Consider the following 14,621-nt stretch of genomic DNA (forward strand, 5'->3'; position numbering starts at 1 on the left):
CCGATAATTAAGTGGAAAAAAGAGAAACTGGCGACATTGTACAAATTGATACAAAAAAATAACATAAAATTTAAGCAGACGAATTAAGAACCTCCGTAGTCTGTAAAAAATTATAGGTAAGTAGTACCTGACAATCGAGCTAGACAGGTTATTGTAAATGTTATCTGCTAATACTGGCTACATACTGCTTCTTTGATATTATTTTTTACACAAAGGTTGTCTGGCAAAGATCGCTTTTAGTGATAAGACCGCCTTTTGTACCCTAATTAATTTTTTGTTAATTTTATTATTCTGTTTTTGTGTACAAATAAAGTCTATTCTATCTATATAAGCCGGATTAGGTACACAAAATTAACCAACTGTGAAAAATGAATAAAATATACCGTCTTACAAAACCGGAAGCACGATTTGTGTCCCTTTTGCCTCCAAGGAGATTGTATCACAATAAGAAATGGAATGAAAAACACGCCGTTGGCTCCTGAATACCATCTAGAAGGTTCTCTAATAAGATAAAAGAAAATCTGCGGAGCTAGAGGTACATTGGAAAATCTGTTTTACCGTATTCAGATAAGGACTATAAGACGGGCGTCAGTGCCAGTGCCTTTGGGGATTTCGGCAATCTTCTGAAGGTTTGAGCCTGGACGTGTCGTGAATGATACCAATTATCTTGTCTTCGTCGAAGAGATTTATTTTAACTTATTCTTTTACCATGTAGTAGCCCTGCTACGCCCGAACGTAGGTACCGCACATAGTTTCAGCGTCAGAGAGAGAAAGAAAGTGAAACTGGTTCCTCACTTCCCTCTCCTCGACCCGACGCTGCCTGTTTCAGTCGGTGAGGTGCCAGCTCCATTCTTGTCCGTGCGCGCGCGGCGAACGCACATAGCCTAAAAATATTTTTCTTAACCGTATTTATTTAAAAGTTTCTGTTTGAAAAATGCCAAAAAGAAAACATGAAGAAGACAGTGAACAAAGATATCTGCGAAAGTTAAAGAAGTACGAGGAAAAACTTCTTTCTAAACGGAAAAAACGCCAAAGTCGCGTGATATATTCTAGTGACGAAGATATTGCAGAAATTGAAGGTAAGATTTCAATTTTAAAGATAAAATCTTTTTACATTTTTTGCTCACATTACAACTGGTTTTTAACACATGATTACAATGTATTAGAATATTGCTATTCGTCATATTGACGATTACATCGAAATATTGACCGTGATTTATTATAGAAGCTTATAGCTGACAATTTATTATATTAAATGAAGTATTTTTCATTGCATTTATTTTATCTAGTCGCATATTTCATTATATTAATGAAAAAGTATTTAATCGTTTCTTTGCATTGCTTTTATTTTGCCTAGTTGCATATTGCAAAATGTAAAGGATTTACACATTGTAAACCAATTAGACTATCTTTGCTAAGCTTTATCTAACTTATGTGCTGCGGCAAACCATTACGTGACTTATAGCCACAGTAATGTAACCCAATTACATATTGTAATTTGTAAGCTTGTCTCGCTCCTTACCTAAGTTTGTTTTATGCTGTGGGAATCGTTTGTTTCGGCGAAAAAATGATTCTACCTACATAGCTTATTAAATATATTATTATTTTTTGCTTTATTATTTTTTGCTCTTTTCAGAGCATTACAATAACGAAGAAATATCAGCCGATGTACATAATATGGCAGATGTCGATAATAACGACTTAACCGACCATATTTTCGAAGGTGAATCAATCCCAACAATAAATTTGAGTGAAGAGGATACTCAAAAAGAAGGCCAGGATGAATCTATAAGACCTTCATTATCATCAGTAGTTAATCAAGTTAACAACGATGCTGGACCAAGTCAAGATATCGAAGCCGAAGAAGACGTCTATGACGCTGAATTACTTCGCGCTCTGGGTAATTTCGAACCAGAAGAAGTTATTTGGGGCCCAAATATCCACGACGATATCAGTAAAAGACTACAATATATTTTGCAAAACGGTTTAAAAAAAGAAACCAAAGAGGAACTGATAAAAAAATATTTATTTCCAAGCAATATGCAGTTTGCGAAGGCTCCCTCTCTAAACCCGGAGGTAACTTCCATGTTGAACGACCAATATAAAAACCGAGACAAGCTAATGCTGAGTAAACAAAATCAGCTGGGAAGTGCACTATCTGCGTTAGGAGGTGCAATGACCTCGCTTTTGAAAAAGAACCCCAACATATCAGACATTGTGCGCTCCTTGAACGACTGCGCGCAAATAATTGCTGACTCACACTTTGCCGAGACCTACACGCGAAGATCTCTCATAATACCATTGGCCGAAAAATCATTAATAGAACCCTTGAAGGATACTAAAAGAGATCAGTATTTGTTCGGCGATAAACTTTCCAGTTTAGTGACCAATTCAAAAGGAATAAAAAAAACTGGTAATATGATACAAGCCGGTAATTTAAACTGGAGAAGACAACCCAATCGGGAACGATACAAAAATCAACAAATGTCAAACAGACCCAGCGGACAGCGAACATCTCAATATTTGAATTCGAACCGGCGGCGATACCCATACCCACCACCGCCTCCGCCTCCGGGGCGCCGAGCCGTGCCCCAGCTGCCGCCTCCACCGCCGCCGCCGCCGCCGGGCCGACGTCAGCTCGCGCAGGCGACGAATGTCCCCCGCCGCCAGCCCTACAACAGGCCCCCTCAACTGTAGACATCGTGGCGCCGACGCCGCCGCCGCCGACTCCTCTACTTACGCAGGTATATGCCGGGCGTTTACAATACTATATTAGTGCATGGAGTGATCTCACACATGATGAATTCATACTATCAACTGTAAGAGGCTACAAAATTCCTTTACTTGAAATTCCTAACCAAAATTGTAATACACTCGCGAGCAACCAAATCGACTCAAGCCTTGACGGCGCAAACATACATTAATACAAGTAAAATTATGAATAGAAATAATAAAAATGATATGTCATTTAAAAGCTTAAGATGTCAGCTTTAATTTGATATCATTATTATTGAAATCCATTCATCATTTTTGAAATAAATGATGTCTGAACGCAATTGTAGGAAAAACGGGAATTTAGGAAAAAAGGGTATGGGTATCGTATTATACAAATTAAACAAAAAATGTTAAGATAAAAATTTATTTATTTAAATCAATACTTTGTATTGCCCCCTCTTGCCCTAATTACAGCCTGCAGCCTGTTTCTCATAGACCTTATCAACTTTTTGACAGTTTCCTGAGGAATGCCGTCCCACTCCTCTAATAAAGCTGTCTTCAGCTCGTCCACGCTTGCAGGGACTGGATTCCTGGCCCGAACTCTTCTTTTGAGCTCGTCCCATAAGTGTTCGATGGGATTCAGGTCAGGACTGAGCGCAGGCCAGTCCATCGTGCGCAATTCCTTCTCTCTCAGAAACTGCCGACTGACTCGTGCCGTGTGGCAGCGGGCATTGTCGTGCATTAGCACGAAGTCTTCACCGACAAATTCTGCATAGGGCACAACATGACCGAGTAGAATGTCGGTGATGTACCGATCAGCTGTTAACCCGCCTCCTCGGCCGCCTCCAGGCACGAAAACAAGTGCGGTTTTTCCCTCTAGAGAAATACCAGCCCACATCATGCAGGAACCGCCGCCATATGCTACTGTTTCAGCGAAACAACATTGGGCAAATCGTTCCCCCGGACGCCGGTAGACCCGGCCTCTCCTGTCACTGCCATGCAGACACACTCTGCACTCATCAGTAAACAGGACCGACCGCCATTGCGCAATGCTCCAATCGAGATGCTCTCGAGCAAACTGAAGACGCGCTTGTCGGTGGCCTGCAGTCAATTTGGGGCCTGATGCAGGTCTTTTTGGTGTCAAGTTGGCTTCCTTCAAGCGTCTTCTCACTGTCCACTCGCTGACAGCCACTTGTCGTACACGTCTCAGTTCTTGCTGCACATCAACGCCCGTAAGGTGTCGATTGCGCAGCGAGGTTGAGACAATGAAGCGGTCGTCTCTCTCTGAAGTGCAGCGGTGGCGGCCCGTTCTTGGTCTTCGATTGAAGGCACCAGTCTCTTGGAACCGTCTGTATACTCGGGATACAGCAGACTGGCTCAAGTGGAGCTGGGCAGCGACTGCTCGCTGACTTAACCCTTGTTGCAGCAAGGCAACAACTTGAGCAGCTTCTTCTGGTGTGGTATCCATGGGTTTGCGAAAACAAGGAATACAATGCAACGAGATGTGTACCGGTCAACTTGCAACAAGCGACTGATAAGGTACACCGGATGTGGAAAGGTTTTATAGCGGGATCAGGTAGCGCAAGGCGTGGATTCCTAATGAGGTAATTAACACTGACGGGCAATTAAAATGCGTCATTAAATCTGCGCTTAGTTTTTTTTTATGGTATTGATCTTAATTGAAAGCCTAATTCTTCAGCTTTCGAATGACATATCACTTTTATATTTACCATTTATCGTTTTAGGAAAATCAATGTATATGTGCGCCGTGAAGGCTTGAGTCGATTTGGTTGCTCGCGAGTGTAGTTATCCTTTAAGAAATTATTCAACGTTAGAATCTCACAATATGCAGAAAGAAATATCAAAATTACTTAAAATAGGCGCTATAAAAAAATGTAAATCTTGTCAAGGCCAGTTCATTTCTGACATTTTTCTTGTACCTAAAAGCGATGGTTCAAATAGGTTTATTTTAAATTTGAAAAAATTCAACAAATATGTTTCTACGGAGCATTTTAAGATGGAAGACATTAGAACCGCAACAAAACTGTTAGCTGAGAATGATTACATGGCTAATATCGACCTTAAAGACGCGTATCTTTTTCTTCCGATATTAGAGGACCATAGAAAGTACTTACGGTTTATATTTAAAGGAAACCTATATGAATTTACAGCTTTACCCTTTGGCCTCTCCTCAGCGCCATTTATATTCACAAAAATTATGCAACCTGTGTTTTTGAAACTAAGATCAGATGGCTTAAGGTCCGTTAGGTACTTAGATGACGCGCTTTGTATAGGAAAGACCAAAGAGGACTGCCTGAAAAATATTAACGAAACAATCAAATGTTTGACTAGCCTAGGATTCATAATAAATTATAAAAAAAGTTCATTGACGCCAAGTAAACGGTGTAAATTTTTAGGATTCATATTAGACTCCGAAAAAATGACACTGGAATTGCCAAATGATAAGAAACATAAAATACTTAATATGGTTAAGTCCGTAATGGCACAAAAACAAATGAAAATTCGCGATTTTGCTAGTTTCTTAGGTACACTTACAGCAGCTTGCCCCGCCGTTGAATACGGCTGGTCGCATACAAAATCTTTAGAGAGGTGTAAATACTTAGCACTATTGTGTGATGATGATTACAACAAAGTAATGACTTTATCTTCTCATATACGTGAAGATCTGCATTGGTGGAAAAATACCATTTTAAATGCACAAAAATCAATTACATCTCCTAAATACGTTCTGGAGATATTCACAGACGCATCGATGACAGGGTGGGGAGCTATGTGTAATAACAATACAGGGTGTTAACTAGAATGCGTTTGAGCGGGAAATGGGGGTTAGTATTAGTCTAACCAAGCACGTTTCTAAGAAAAAAAACATCAGAATCTCGAATATTTATGTTTAAAGTCTAAAGTAAAGTGGAAAGTTTTACCTTAATCAAAAACATGGTCACCCTACACAAACACATAACCAATGAGACATTCGATTGCAAAAGAACACACACTGTAAATTTGTTATCAACTTCACTTTTCATAATTTATTTGATGTAACTATGATTGTAATTAATTACACAGTAGGTGATAACAATTATTAAATAAAATTTAAATTATTCATGGTGATTAATGACATACTAATCAACAATTAAACAGCTGACTGTCATAAAGTTTGATAGATCGTACAGAATATAATTTATGACTTTCTAGGAGCTCAGAACAATAATTACTTAAACCTTTTTACTCAGAATAAGGTAAGCGTTTAGTATTCACCCTTGATACTCACCACATTTTATTTTTCTTTTATTACCTAAAGATGCGTACAGACCGGCCCAACGAACGCCCACCGATGGACATTTAGCATACATAATACAGGGGCAGATTGAGCAACGAAGGTCAACGAAACCCGTTCGTTGGCGTTCGTTTGGCCGGTCTGTATGCAGCTAAAGATAAAAGACCACAATGCATAACAGGATGATAACAGGGTCTACTTCAATGACGAATTGGTTTACTTACACTCGCTCATCTCGATTTGTGTTGTGTACTTGCGATTGAGACGTCTTTGATGACGAATAGTACGGAAATCCTCATAATAAGTATGGCCTCACTTTAAATACCAGTAGAATAATAACAATCTCGCGTATCATAACCATCGAGTATTTATGATAGTCATTACCTTCTCTGTGGATCTAGTCTGTCAGTCAGTCATTGTTGTTTACTTGTTTACAATCATTTTTTACAATTATTATCTAAAAGGGAAAAGGTACCTACAATTCTATCTTTTGATTACCAAGCCTTGTTCCTCATTTCGTTTTATGTTGTGCTGTGCTGTGAATACGTGTGACCTATGTTATGAAGCATAAAATGAAAATGTTCTGTATTCATAAAAGATAATTGTGTATCAATAAAGTGATACTTATGGAGTAAAATGAAATGTCTACAATGGATTGGGTACTTTGAGTACCCAAAATCTCGGTAGGTACCTTGACGATGTGGCTCCACGAGTGTGGTGCAGATGCACGCATACTTTTTTATTGACCTTGGCTTTGAATTGTTTGGCCTTGATCTTGGCTTTCAAGTTCATGGTCATTCTGTCAAACGTACCTAAACCTGAATAGGGTGACTATGAAATTTTAAAATGTACTAAATAAAACTGTTTTATGTTGGTCAGCTTAAAGCAAATAAAATACGTTTTTTTATGTCTTATCGTGTTCAGTATCATCAGCTGTATCTACCATTTCCCGCTCCAACGCAATTAAGTTAACACCCTGTAGAACTGGGGGCCAATGGACGGCCGAGGAAGGTGAACATCACATCAACTACCTAGAGCTACTTGCTGTTTACTTCGGTCTACGGTCATTTGCCAATGATTATTCCAAATGTGACATTCTCCTCCGGGTAGATAACACAACAGCTATATCATACATAAATAGAATGGGAGGCGTGCAATTTACTCACCTTAACAAGATAGCAAAAATGATATGGGATTGGTGTGAAGCTAGAAATATTTATATTTTTGCATCCTATATTAAATCAAAATTAAATGTAGAAGCGGACGCCGAGTCCAGAAAGATTAACATTGACACAGAGTGGCAATTGTGTGATCAGGCTTACACTTCTATTACAAAATCGTTTGGTGAACCAAATATTGATCTTTTTGCATCCAGAATAAATGCAAAATGTACTAAATATATATCATGGAAGAGGGATCCATTTGCATATGATATCGACGCATTTACAATTAACTGGCAAAAACACAACTTTTATGCATTCCCGCCTTTTTCGTTGATATTAAAGGTCCTTAATAAAATTATATCCGACCGAGCGTGCGGGATTGTCGTCGTACCATACTGGCCTTCACAGCCATGGTACCCACTCTTTATGTCCCTCAGTATCAGTGAAATAATGATTATTCCACCTCACAAACATCTTCTTTCCTCTACCTTCAGGCACACACACCCCCTACATGCACACCTTTCCCTGGCGGTGAGTGTGTTATGCGGGAAGCATTCGCCAGGCAGCTCATCCCACAGTCAGCTATACAAGTAATGGCTTCTTCAATAACTTCCAGTACCAAATCACAATATGCTAGTAGTTGGAAGTCATGGTGGAATTATTGTATAAAACACAATCTTGATTTTTATAATGTTGAAGAAAATGATCTCCTAAATTTTTTGTCTGATTGTTATAATAAAGGGTCAAATTATGGTACATTAAACTGTCATAGGTCGGCAATTGCATTTATTAGCACTAATAATAAGATAGGTGATAGCGATAAATTAAAGAGGTTCTTTAAAGGAGTTTTTAAATTAAGGCCAGTGTTCCCAAAATATAATGTCACATGGGACCCGAATATTGTATTCAATTACTACAATGATTTGCCTAATGATAATCTGAATTTGGAAATGCTAACCAGAAAATTAGTCATTCTGTTAGCTCTTGCATCGGGTCAACGTACACAAACATTGTCACTTATTAGAATAAGTAATATTAAGAAACTTAATGACAGGGTAATAATAACAATAACAGATATTATAAAAACCTCGGGGATTGGTCGCATTCAACCCATTCTTAACTTGCCTTATTTTCTTGCAAATACAAAAATATGTCCAGCAACTACATTAAATGTTAACATAGATAAGACATCCACGCACAGAACACCAGATAGTGATAAGTTATTATTAACATTTAAGAAACCATATAGATCTGCCACAAGCCAGACTATTGCACGATGGATTAAGAAAACTCTTGCTGAATGTGGTGTTGATACTAATATGTTTAGTGCTCACAGCACTCGTCACGCCAGCACTTCCGCAGCCCTTCGATCAGGAATCAGCGTAGACGTAATCCGTCGTACAGCAGGCTGGTCGGCTCAGTCATCAGTATTTGCAAACTTCTACAATAGACCGATTCAAAATTGTGTAAATTCATTGATTAATTGATCAAGTTGTTGTAAATAATATAATTAAGTAGTTATAATAAGTATTGAGCAAATAAATGATTCAATATGGATTAACCTTGTTTATATTTCTTTAAGTAGATATATACATTATACTCACAGCTAAAATAAAACTATACTTAACAACATTGTTTATTTGAGGTACCAACTCCAAACATCTACATGGTAAAAGAATAAGTTAAAATAAATCTCGGAAGACGAAGACAAGATAATTTTATGATCAAACGAACTTACCTTAAGTGAAGTTCGATCATAATTATCTTGTCTTCGTCGAAGAGATTTAAAGTCCCTCCCAACCCATACCCAAAAGTAAAACAATGTTGTTAATACTTAGGCTCTCTCTCTGAAATAATGAAGCTGGCACCTCACCGACTGAAACAGGCAGCGTCGGGTCGAGGAGAGGGAAGTGAGGAACCAGTTTCACTTTCTTTCTCTCTCTGACGCTGAAACTATGTGCGGTACCTACGTTCGGGCGTAGCAGGGCTACTACATGGTAAAAGAATAAGTTAAAATAAATCTCTTCGACGAAGACAAGATAATTATGATCGAACTTCACTTAAGGTAAGTTCGTTTGATCATAAAATAATAAATTGTTCGTATACCTACAAGCATGTTTGGTAATTCTACTGGAGTTGTCTGAGTAAAGAAGTGGACATAAAGTACCTAATACTAGCTTACGATCTGACGATACAAAGAGTAAAACTAGGTACCACCTAGCCAGATTAGCCTAGTAAGGCCTAGTAACAATCAAAGACACTTTGTAGTCGTAAAGTTAGTATTGGTCTATGGTTAAGTGGTCCATTCATGCACTTATACCCTCAGTGATCACTGGCACTGCTGGTCCTACTGAACTGGGAAATCCCCAAATGAAAAAGACAGTTATTGCGAAGTCTATGTAATGGTTACTTCTGTAGAAGTTATTTATTCCTTGAAAACTATGTAACGTTTATTTTCATTCCATAGAACAAACAAGAGGTACATATAAAAAATGAATATGGGATATGTTTAGAGGACACTGAATATCAACAGGCAGGTAGAGGTAAGTATACTTAGATACATACAGGTTGGACTTTTTGCCTGAAATTCACTATGCCAACCCCGCTTGAAACACCTCTTACTTAGCTACATTAATAAAAGAACATCTATAAAGAAGTTTCAAGTGCCATTACTTAACCGAAACAACCTCTTACTTTAGAAGGCAGGAGGGGCGGAATGGTAGGTACATAGATAAAGTTCGGTATAATACAATTATACCGATACCGATATCCCCCCCTCCACTTTATTAACAGTACCTTAATATATATATAATATACTAGCTGTTCCCGCGCGCATCGCTTCGCCTTAAAAAGTTTTCCCGTGGGAATTCCGGGATAAAAAGTAGCCTATGTTCTTTCCCAGGGTCTAGACCGCATGTATACCAAATTTCATTCAAATCCGTTCAGTAGTTTTGGCGTGAAAGAGTAACAGACAGACAGACAGACAGACACACAGACAGACACAGTTACTTTCGCATTTATAATATTAGTTAGGATTAGGATTAGGATTAGGATTATTTTAGAAAGGATACCATTGGTTTCATATTCATAATTATGTAAATACTTATTTCCAATTAAAGCTGTCGCGTTTACGAAAATAGGTACGTTTTCTTATGTAACGTAAATATTTCCTAATTTCATACAGAAAATTCCAAACATCCTGTAACATGAATTCTCCAGACACTCGCAGAAAGGCGACGCAAGTTTAATGAGTTGGAAATATCCGGCCCGGATATATGAGTACGTTTTGGGCTTATTAGTTAGGGTCGAGCACAGTACACACTACCTAACTACTACAAAATTTGTACAAAGGATATTTTTTTAAAGTTCGTATCGCTTTGGTAGTCCCGAGATTGAAAAGTAGTCAGACTAATTGTTTAGGTCCCTTTTCCAATTATATTAGTATCATATACTTCATAGTATCATGTAAGTATCATATACATTTTTGTAATTGCGAAGGATTTATTTTCTAACTATGTTATTACGAGGATACAAATATGTAGGTACTTATATGTGATAAACAAGACGATGTTTTATGTTTATTGCTGTGTTTTGTATGACTGTAAGTTATTTTCGTTACACATGGAGCAGCAATAATATGTATATAGGGTGGATTATTATTGACGATAACTTTTTTTACTAAGATTTAATTGAGGGTTTTATGAATATCTATGCTCCACCGTTCCAGTATAGGTACAAAAATACAAAATACAAATTTATGAATATCTATGCTCCATCGTTCCAGTACGTGTATTATTAAATTCTTATCAATGAAATGTTTAGAAAGTACATAACTACTAGGTAAGTAGGTACCTATACAAGAGTCACTACTCTTCCCTTCATCTCGACGTGTCGGTGACAAACACTACAGCTATTGCTTAGGTTTAGTCACCGTGGTGAACTGAAAGGACTGGCAAGTCAGATAGCGTCTGTCGCTGACTGTCCTGGGTACGCTGGATGTATAAATGAACAGCTGGTTCTATACTGACGAATATCGAACTAACGAGAGCTGTTGTGCAATCGGCACGTTTAATACTTGAGAAGTTGAGATAGAGTCGTGGCTCGCGCAGCAGCGACTGACTAAGGGCCACTTGCACCAATATATTAAATCTAGATTTAGTGTTAAATCTCGAATTATGCCATGAATTTATATGGACTGACGTTTCTTAAATCGAGATTATACACTATGCGCATGTCATATCACCCTTAGTTTTCGTAATATAGTGACCCCCCAGATACGCCACTCGAGAAGGCTCCTTTCGTGCACCCTATAGAAGGCATCCTTCGTCACATCCCTGAGCTGACCCATTAAAGCTACGCTTAGTAGGTATTTACATATATCTATACCTGCCTATGTAATTTATGATAATTACCTAAGTGAACATCATGTACTGACTGTCTGTCGAAACTAAACAGAGCTCAACCATAATAATATGACAAACTTTAGATTATTATACAGTTATTGATAGCCATGCTATATTAAAAAGTGCTCCTATATTTCCATTCTATGGCAGTCTTCCAAAAGGAATAAACTTATTTTATTTTATGCTCGACAGAAAATAAGTTTTTTTGTACTCAGTATGTTATTTATGCTTCTATTTTGGCAAAGCGTCTTGGAGCGTATTGAGTGACATGTTTTATTGATCGAGAAAAAATGGTATGATATTGGGGGTTGACTCGTAAATATTTATTCCAATGAAATATATGATTTGATAAGTATATAACAAAATACTAATACGGACTGTGAAGAAAACAATTTCGAGTGTCTCCGTTTCATTTATCTCTATAAATCAAAAGTGTTCAAAATGAGTTATTATGATCGTCGCGGACAACAATGATAGCGTTAAATTAGTCGACAGTTGAATCATCCATCTTGTGCGGATAGTCACGGAAACGAACTTTTTGTACTTTTTATAAAAATATGTTAAAGATCATATTTTCAGCTATTTTTATGGTGCTTGTCGATGTAAAGAAAGTTGCTGTAGGCTGGTTACTATTATACTAGTTGTTATTCTGTGCTGTCGGTGGACCGCCGATCCTGCGTGCTGCTGCACTTTCTTTCGACTTACCATACCGCTGTTGCATCAATTTTGTTATAGTGTATAACAATATTTTAGGTATGGGTACTTACATTAAAAACCAATTTATAAATCTCCGGCTATCCGGTTATTTCCCTGAGCGTACTTGTCCTGGTTAGCCCCGCCTCAACCGACATAACTTGCCAACAGTTTCCAAGTGGTCGGCATACCTTGTAAACTGCAGGCAGTCTGGCTTGTGATCCCCGCACTTACACACTGGAGACTAGCTAGTTGCCAGCTACTATGTATTTCAAATAGGTACTGTATTTCAGTCATAGATATACTATGATGTACACAGTTTACAATGATTTCTGTAGCGTTATTATACGATTGACAAGTGGTTTTGAGTGGGATAATTAGAAGTGGGATGCATTAGAGGAGAGGTTTATGTTTTTCTTCATTATTTGCATATATAATTATTTTTCATACTTACAGTACATATTTTGAAACAATCAAACCATTACAGAGCCATTGCAAGAAAGAATTGATATACTACATGGAAAGTAACATCACTTTTATCTATCTATTTATACAAAAACTAATGCTGTTGAAATCCAAAGTCTATTACTATTTTTGATTGGGACCGTATTCTAGAAAGCTCAGTGATTTATACAGTGCGCTTAATAGGAGTAGGTATTTGTAGACTAGCCGCTTCTTGAGAGTCAAATCTGTCTACCCTTTTGGGGATTACACTCGTAAGAATAATGCCTTGGTGTACTTGCCCTTGCAATTGAAATACAAAAAAAAGTACTTAAAGGCGTATCCAAAATATTAAAACGCAAATCGCCAATATTGAATGTGTGATGCAGTGCATTACAGAGGCTAGATAGATAGCTACTTAGCTTTGCAAATAGTTCTGGAATATATGCATTATTAATGCTTATACACACATAAACAGTTTAGTATATGTTAATAAGTTCTAACTTCTCAACCTCTAATATTCAAGAGCTTCGTTATTATCTACGCTTGGCAACTTGTTTTTTTTTTTTTAAATCTTTATTTATTAAAGAGACTTAGGTCACTTACAATAAACTGTGACCATGTCAGTCTCATCGAGACATACACTGTTTAAATAAATCTTAAACTAGGGTTGTCTTAAGTCTAAACAATATTTTACATAACTATACAATATTTTGGCCTCAATAGAACATGGATTTGAAAGGATAGTCTGAAATGCACCGCAACTTGTTACTTAACGACAGATAAAATAATCCAATATAAATCCTGATGCTGTTATCTGAAACTGAATGAAACTCTATTTGCGTTGGCAGCACTGACACAACGGTGCATAAATAAATATAACAAACTGCAGCTCGAATTCATTTTGCGAATAAGTGAATGAATGTCACCCATATTTTATTTGCAGTACAGAGCGTGCACTGTTACGACTTATTATTCGTTACACTACTACTACTACTGTAAGTTACTTTTATGCGGAGCATTGTAGAGTTGGTTTGTGTATTCATAACTCAAAATTCACGAGCGACTATTTCAGTTTCGTGAAATTGGACGTCAGTTTGCGGGCCTCGTAGCACTCTCGTAGCCCGTAGCGTTTGCTACGAAATTCGTAGCATATTGTAGCCCGATGAAGTTCTAACGATGTGGTCGAACTAATCTAGAATTTTCATGAATAGGCTGTTGGTAGAGGAATGAGGAAACCAGAGGACAGGGAGGAGGAGAGGGTACTGAGGAAGTCTGAATACCGAGTATAGTGAACTGTGTGAATTTATGCCTCGGAACGGCACTGAACCAACAGTGGTTGATTGTTGCTTGGTTATGCTTCAAACTGAACGCTACATTTCAGAGTATACTGAACTATTGAGAATGCATAAAGTGTTATTAACCACGTGGCCACAGGGATTTATAAGTGGTCATAAATTCTTATTCTATTCTTATTCTTAATATGTAATTGAAAATACAAATTTTGCTTTTTGATAAGTCTACTGTTTCAAAAGTTTTGTTTTGTTTTGTTTTCGGAATTCCTTATTGTATTTTCCATTGTACTCAGTCTTTGTTATTTCCACGTTGTTCCTCATTGTCAGTTATTGATTTATACTTGTTTATCGGATGATGGATGTATTGAATATCGGGAATATTTTCAGGTTTATTTTACTTTTAGTAAAATACTTATGCTTAAAATATTTTATTTATTCACTATTAATCAGCTTACCGGCCATACACGAGATTCTAGGCTTCCTATTTAGAATAAATTGAGAAATACTAAAATTTAAGAAACAATGTAGGGACATACGGTATACGGAGCTTCAAAAAGTTAAAATTAACAATACCAATGTTTGAATAAATTAATAGGGTATTTGTATTTATTTATTT

At 37.3% G+C, this 14,621-nt stretch overlaps 1 protein-coding gene across 1 annotated transcript; it reads left to right on the forward strand.

Moving 5' to 3' along the window:
• Positions 1-2,149: 2,149 nt before the first annotated feature.
• Positions 2,150-2,863, forward strand: LOC125489804 (formin-like protein 4). The gene has a single exon (XM_048626949.1). It carries the CDS (start codon positions 2,176-2,178, stop codon positions 2,695-2,697), a length of 522 nt encoding a protein of 173 aa, XP_048482906.1. The 5' UTR covers positions 2,150-2,175; the 3' UTR covers positions 2,698-2,863.
• The last annotated feature ends 11,758 nt before the right edge of the window (positions 2,864-14,621 follow it).

Source organism: Plutella xylostella, chromosome 17 (assembly GCF_932276165.1).
Source record: "Plutella xylostella chromosome 17, ilPluXylo3.1, whole genome shotgun sequence".
NCBI lineage: Eukaryota > Metazoa > Arthropoda > Insecta > Lepidoptera > Plutellidae > Plutella > Plutella xylostella.

What these genes read in the sequence shown, in the direction of transcription:
- LOC125489804 (XM_048626949.1), top strand. Translation starts at nt 2,176, where the DNA reads ATGACCTCGCTTTTGAAAAAGAACCCCAACATATCAGACATTGTGCGC.